Source organism: Lygodium microphyllum, chromosome 18 (assembly GCF_053477565.2).
Source record: "Lygodium microphyllum isolate KBCC chromosome 18, Lygodium_microphyllum_v1.1.10, whole genome shotgun sequence".
NCBI lineage: Eukaryota > Viridiplantae > Streptophyta > Polypodiopsida > Schizaeales > Lygodiaceae > Lygodium > Lygodium microphyllum.
In genome coordinates this window covers 33244909-33251376 of record NC_141152.1, presented here as the reverse complement: position 1 = coordinate 33251376, position 6468 = coordinate 33244909, and the positions used below count along the sequence as shown (strand labels likewise).

General features: G+C 36.3%; 1 protein-coding gene across 1 annotated transcript; it reads left to right on the top strand.

The window, feature by feature from the left end:
• Window positions 1-568: 568 nt before the first annotated feature.
• LOC148020733 (putative pentatricopeptide repeat-containing protein At3g28640) lies at window positions 569-1234 on the top strand. Its single transcript, XM_087698172.1, has one exon. The coding sequence runs from the start codon at window positions 569-571 to the stop codon at window positions 1232-1234; it is 666 nt and encodes a 221-aa protein (XP_087554298.1).
• The last annotated feature ends 5234 nt before the right edge of the window (window positions 1235-6468 follow it).

The following is a 6468-nucleotide window of genomic DNA, read 5'->3' as shown; positions in this document are numbered from 1 at the left end:
ATAGAGATATTCTTAAGTGAGGATTAACAGTAGTAAGAGCCTAAAAGTATATTTCTTTATGAATTAGACATAAAATAATCCTAAATTCATATGAACATAATCCTAGATAATCACCTATAATAATGGATAAACAAGAGTTAACACTACAATTAATAGCTTATTTACTAATGTGGTTAGTGTGCAAACATTTCATAGATACCTACAATAAGCACAGCTACATAATAGCTAGACTAACTACATAATATAATAGTTTATAAATGAATTTACAAGCATGGTTATTAACATAGTTAGCTACATATATCCATACTTTCACACTTGTAAAAATGTTTTTACAAAAAACTCTACTATGATAGACCTCAATCTTAAAGAGAAATCGGTTTAACACTATAGTTGGCATGAAAATGTTATAGAATATAAAACAAAAAAGACTTAATATAATAACTTTAAAAAATCAACACATTTTAAATAGAAGAAAGGGAAGAAAGAAAAGTGCATTTCTTTGGAGCTTGGTTGAAGCTGACATTTAAGCTATGAAGACAAAGGTGTAAATTCAGGAATATCATGTGCAATGGGAAAAGCTCAAGGAGTGTTGGATGGGTTTCCTTGTCGAGATGTAGTCTCTTGGGATGCACTTATTGCTGGGTATGCACAGCATGGACCAGGTGAAAAAGCGCTAAAGTTATTTGATAAGATGCAATCTGAGGCCTTGAAAGCATGTGCTGACATAGGAGCACTTGCCAAAGGTCAACAAGTTCATGATGAAATTGTCAGACTAGGTTGGTTGCAAAGTGATATTCTGCTTGGGACTACTGTGGTGGATATGTATGCCAAGTGTGGTGCATTTGGCAAAGCACAGGGAGTGTTGGATGAGCTTCTTGTCCAGAATGCAATAACTTGGAATGCCCTTATCACAGGTTATGCTTTACATGGGCAGATTGGAAATGTGTTGGACTGTTTTGAGCAGATGCAAGAAGAGGGTGTGTTCCCAGACCCAAGTTCTTTTGTTTGCATGCTGAATGCGTACAATCACTCATGCCTACTATTTGAGGGGGAAGGGAATGTACAAATAGCACTTGTCGAAAGAGAAAAAGAAGATGCGCTAATATTAGAGGGAAGAAGCTTTTCCTGGGGGCCGTCACTTTATATGATAATGGGACTAAAAGTTTGGCGGACTTGGCTTGTGGAGAAAATGGGGGAAAGTGTCCAGAAAAGTGGAGTCTGCTGCTTTATTTGAAAAAGAGTTTTTTTTTGTGGAATGGCGACCTGAAGACGGCTATTCCTGTTCCTCTGTGTGGGAGGCAGACATGGCGGGGATCCCTTGGCTTTCTTCACCGTCTCAGAGAGGGACAAGGTGATAGAGTAGCAAAAGATATTCTCAGATTTGTCCAAGAATATCAAACTGTTGCAGCAAAAACCGATTCAAGAAGCTAAAAACCCTGAAAAGCAAGAAAGGCAGTCCAGTAATGTCCGCACCTTGCTATGGTTTCCATCAGGAGAATTCGCATAGCTCTGACGGTCTCTCTCAGATTTTTCAAGCCATTCCTTGGCCCTGTCCAGCTTGTAGAAGAAAATTCGTGCAACAGAATGCCTTCACGAAGCACTCATAAGTGACTGACATCTTTGTCCATGCCCGGAACCATTGCGAAATAGGGGAGCTGCTGAAGGAAGCAAAAGACCTCAAGATTGGATCTGAGTGAGGCAACTGGTCATCACATTATCAATAATAATGGACTCGTCAAAGGGCGTGCTTGCTGGAACAGTTGATAGATTTAAAGAGAACAGCACCGAACTGCGATACTCAGGTTGATCTGTCTTCTCTTCGTCCTTGGAAATACTAGTCACGATCGCGCAATAGAAACCCTTTTTAAAATGCATGGACATAGAGTCTGGCAATCATATTATTTTTTCTTTCTTATTTAAAACTCAAATATTAATTGGTAGCAAAGCTACAAGCTTTGGTCCTTATCTTCCTTCCTTTTTATCATATTTAATTCCATTTTCAAAGTACATATACACTATTTACTTAGGTACAATAAGTACTAGTACAACAATGGAGAACCATAGGAGTTAGGAGACCCCCATAGGGAGTTGGTAACTTTCTTGGAAGACACATAAAAGCCATAGCTAGAGCTATGGATGTATTTGGAAATAATAGGGCTATCTTAGCAGGCTGTCACTAAGTTTCATGCAAATTTTTAAGATTAAACTTGCGTCGGCTTTGCTGGCACAAGGTATGTTTTTTATGTTTATAACTATTTGTTAGCTAAATGAGACGTTTTGACTTATTTTTGCTTGCTTGAAAACTTTGATTTAAGTATATGTTCCAAGGGAGACCACTACAGGAGTTAGAGAAGGGTAAAACCACATCTACTTTTTGTTGAGGACCTTTTCTTTCTTCTTATTGCCAAGTTTTCATGGAGGTGTAGGGAGAAATCTTGCTCCACCTCCCTTGGTCTTCACTCCCAAGGATAATGAACACTACGAGAGCATTGTACAAATGATCTAGAGAAAACCCATTGCCATTTCTGCAATGTTTCATGCTCAATGTGCACTATAGGAACAACCCAAATTTTGTGGGAAAATTTTGCAACTTGCTCTTCCCCATTTTAGTTGTTTCTTTGACTCAATCACTTCTCCAAGCTCTCTTCCTCAAGTATTGGCACCATAGTTAGTCAGCATTGAAGCCCTTCTTCCCCTTTCTTAACATTTTCAACTTCTTGAAGGAAACCCTACTACAAGCAGCAAAGGGCAATCATAGCACGACAATCCCAAGCTTTCAAATATTTAAGAGAGACTCAAGTCTCAATCATAGGGCCTACCTATAACAATTCTTGATCAAGTTTGCTCACAAGGTTGAAGACTTGGAGCTTAAGATTCAAAGGATTCTTCATGGCAACGATTGAAGCCTTGTATAAGCTTTCCAAACCTTGAAGTAAGACTTGAGCAAGGTTGACGAGAGTCATCTATAGCAATGCATGATTGTCATGCTTGGATATTTCAAGATATTGAAGGCATTTTGCTCCTCTAGGCTAATTTGGAAGAGATATTTGGGTCTCTTGATTGTGGAAGCTTAATATTACTCCTTCAAGCATGGAACATGTATATCATATGAATCCTAATATCTCTCTTTTATCCATTTTTTGAGCCTATGCACAATTCTTGAGAGATATTAAGAATTCATCCCGCTTCTATATTAGTCCTTATCTTTTAGATAGAATGGGTAAGTGATAACATCAGTCCCACTCACTCACTCATTGCATGCATAAATGCTTCCGAATCAATTTAATCTCACTCCTTGAACTGAAATTTGTAATTCTAACTCATAACCATATTTTCTTGTGTGACTCTTGAGCAAATCAAACAAAATTTGTAAAAGGGGTAAGTTAATAGTCTATGAGTCACTAGGCCACTAAGGTAATCCCTTCCTCAACCCAGTTTTATTGTTGCTACTCCATCTAATTAAAGCAAAAGGTCTCTTTTTATAAATCTTACATTGCATGCTATTTGATTTTCTTAGTGTGCTATTGCCATGTCTATTTCTGTTAAGGAAAAATGTAGATGTTAGGAGAGTTGGCAAGACAAGAGTGAGGTGACCCTCCCTTGCCACGAATGACATTGAAGAGGTGCACAACCTGGCTTGAGGAGGAACTTTGCAGACCCCTCAAGTCTTGGAGCCTCAAAATTGTTTGTAGGTATAGTTACATTCTCCCTTTACCCATTTGAAGAAGATTGAAAGTGGATATTGGATGTATGCTACAATGTATTGAGAAGGGGCTGAATGTATGGTATACTAGACATTTGCAAATATTACATAGTGAATTGTAGTTAGTTTCAAACCATGTATGGGGTTTATAAGATGCTTGTAGTGATATGTATCTTATATAGTAGATAACACAGTGATTTCAGCCCATAAATAGGTCAAATAGTGGAATTTTAGTCAAACACAGGAAGTAGGGAGGTTGCAAGAAATTTTGGACATCATGAAAGCCTAATTATAGCATATTCTCTATTATTAGTGAGAGTTAACTTCTCAATGGGAGTTACATGCTTAAAGTTATTTTAATTTTTGTGCAAGAAGGTCCTATGGATGGCATTAAAACTCAGAGAGGGCACGTAGAAAAAGCGTTAGGGCCAAAAATGTTTCAAAAAGGTACTTGTAAGAAAATTGTTAAATTGCTAATTAGAGGAGGTTTTGAAAGAAAAAACCCTCCAAATTTGGCTACCTAGATGTGAATAATGAGAGAATATATGATTCATTGAAGAGGTTGGCCATTAAATATCTTCATTCTTTAATGGACATTAAGGGTCACCTTTTTAGTCTTATTCTCTTGAACTTGCAAAATTTCGTATTTTTGAATTTTCGCACCAAAAGACACTCATTTGTTCCTTGACCATTTTTTGCACCTCTGTTCTTTTTCATTCTCTACGACATTGTTTTTGTGTTAAGGGTTCTCTACAAAAATGTTTACCAGTACCTCTTCTAGCAACGCAAGTGCAACCCCACCATGCAAGTATAAGCTTACTATTCAACTAGACCTTGTTTATTCATCTTGGAGGATACATCATATCAAGCTTTTTTGGACAAGGACGAAGCTAATATGTTACGATTACAAGGAAAGAAGCATGTAGACTTATGGGTGGATGGAAATATTTATCCACCAGACCCTTCTACATGTAAACATCATTCTTTTTACAATATTCACAACTTCATAAGGTAGATTTGAGATGGTTGTGATGGGATGCTTTGCTATTGTATGAGGTTATATTCTGCATCTTATGCATTTAGAGAATAGACACATGAAATGAACAAATCATTAACATTGACACAAAAAACTATTTCTGAGCTGACAAAGCTAGAAAATTCTAACAAGTCATTGTAAGAAAAATTACTATGCTTGAAGGAAACTCCAATAAAGAGAGAAAAAGACTGCTAAAAAATATAATGGACTTGTGTAGTTAGGTGGAAAAAAGGAGACTAAAACTTGCGAAGAGATATGTCTCTAATATTTTAGGTGTTAATATTCAAAGAATAATGAGAGAATTAAGCTTATTAAAGAAACCATGACAAAAAAGGACATTTTTAGGATTCTAAAATCACTTGAAAATGTGGACTTGAGAAGCCAAACTTTGAAAGAGTTAGTGAAAGATTTAAAAGGAACAATCAAACCAAATGAAATAGTGGAGATGCGTGATAGTATGGGTATGAGCCCCCGTAAAGGTTATCATGCTCTCTCAAAATTGTGGTTTACAAACCTTAGATGTCATAGGATAAGTGCATTTGGTTTGCCTAATGCTTTTCAATTGTTAGGACAACCATATTGAATCCTAGGATTCCATATGTCTTTGGGGAGTATATTCATATAGAAGGATCTATGCCCTATGAAAAGCATAAAACAAAGTCTTTTTTTAAATACAACACAATTAATAATATTTGAAATGATCTTAAAAGAGTCCAAATTGCAATGGTCCATATGTATAAATTTACTATTCAAGAATGTGATGGTATTTTGAAGTTTGCACTAAAATTGGATGAAGCACAAATTCAAAAGAGACAAAAGACAGAAAGAGTTAGAATTTGTATCATGAATAGGACATTGGATTATAGTAATGGTAGGGGATAAGAACAACAATTTAAGATACAATTCGAGATGAAACTTTGGTGGATTCGTGCGGCCCAAGTACAAGTTGAAAGTCATGAAATCGTGAAATGATTGTTATCTCATACAGGTATTCCTAATATTATAAAGTCTCAAAGTGAAAGGGAAATGTTAATAGTCAATGGTGTTGGTAGTTTTAATGTTAAGTGGCATATGAGTGTTAACTTGAAAACTATCAAATGTATGCTTGGAGTAAGTAATGGGGCCAATGCAAAATATCATTGTATTTATTACATGGAGAATTAGGGATCCAAAGACTGGAGTACTTTGCGGCTAGCAAGAAGAGTCCCAACTAGGAACTCCATAGATTTGATCAAGTTCAAAAATGTGGGTGGCTTATGGGATCCTTTTGTTTCAATCTCTTTAAGGAACGTTCATATTTGTACATTGCACACAAAGATTAGAATAATTGATAAGTTGCTTAGATTGCATCTTGACTATGCGTATTCAATAAAACTAGTATCTTTGTCAGATGATTGCATTGATAAGTGTGAGGCATTGCTCTCAAAAATGGGTTTTCATGGAGGTCAAGTTCACATGAGAAAGGATCCAATAGCCTTAGAGAAAATAAGAGATGTCTTAGCATACGTCTCTATGGGGGGTGCAAAAGCTAGATGATTTCTAGGAAATCATACATGTAAACAAATGAGTATATTGTGGGAGTGCTGGAGAGATCTGTGCAATCACTACAAATGTGGCTAGTACACCACGAGTGGCATTTCTACAAATGGAGGTTTGGAGACATCTTGACATATTGATAAAAGTACTTAGGAAATAAAAGATAACATCCAATTATTCGGAAGAGTATAAA

Excerpts from the sequence above, each read along its gene's own strand:
- LOC148020733 (XM_087698172.1), top strand. The coding sequence starts at position 569 with ATGGGAAAAGCTCAAGGAGTGTTGGATGGGTTTCCTTGTCGAGATGTA.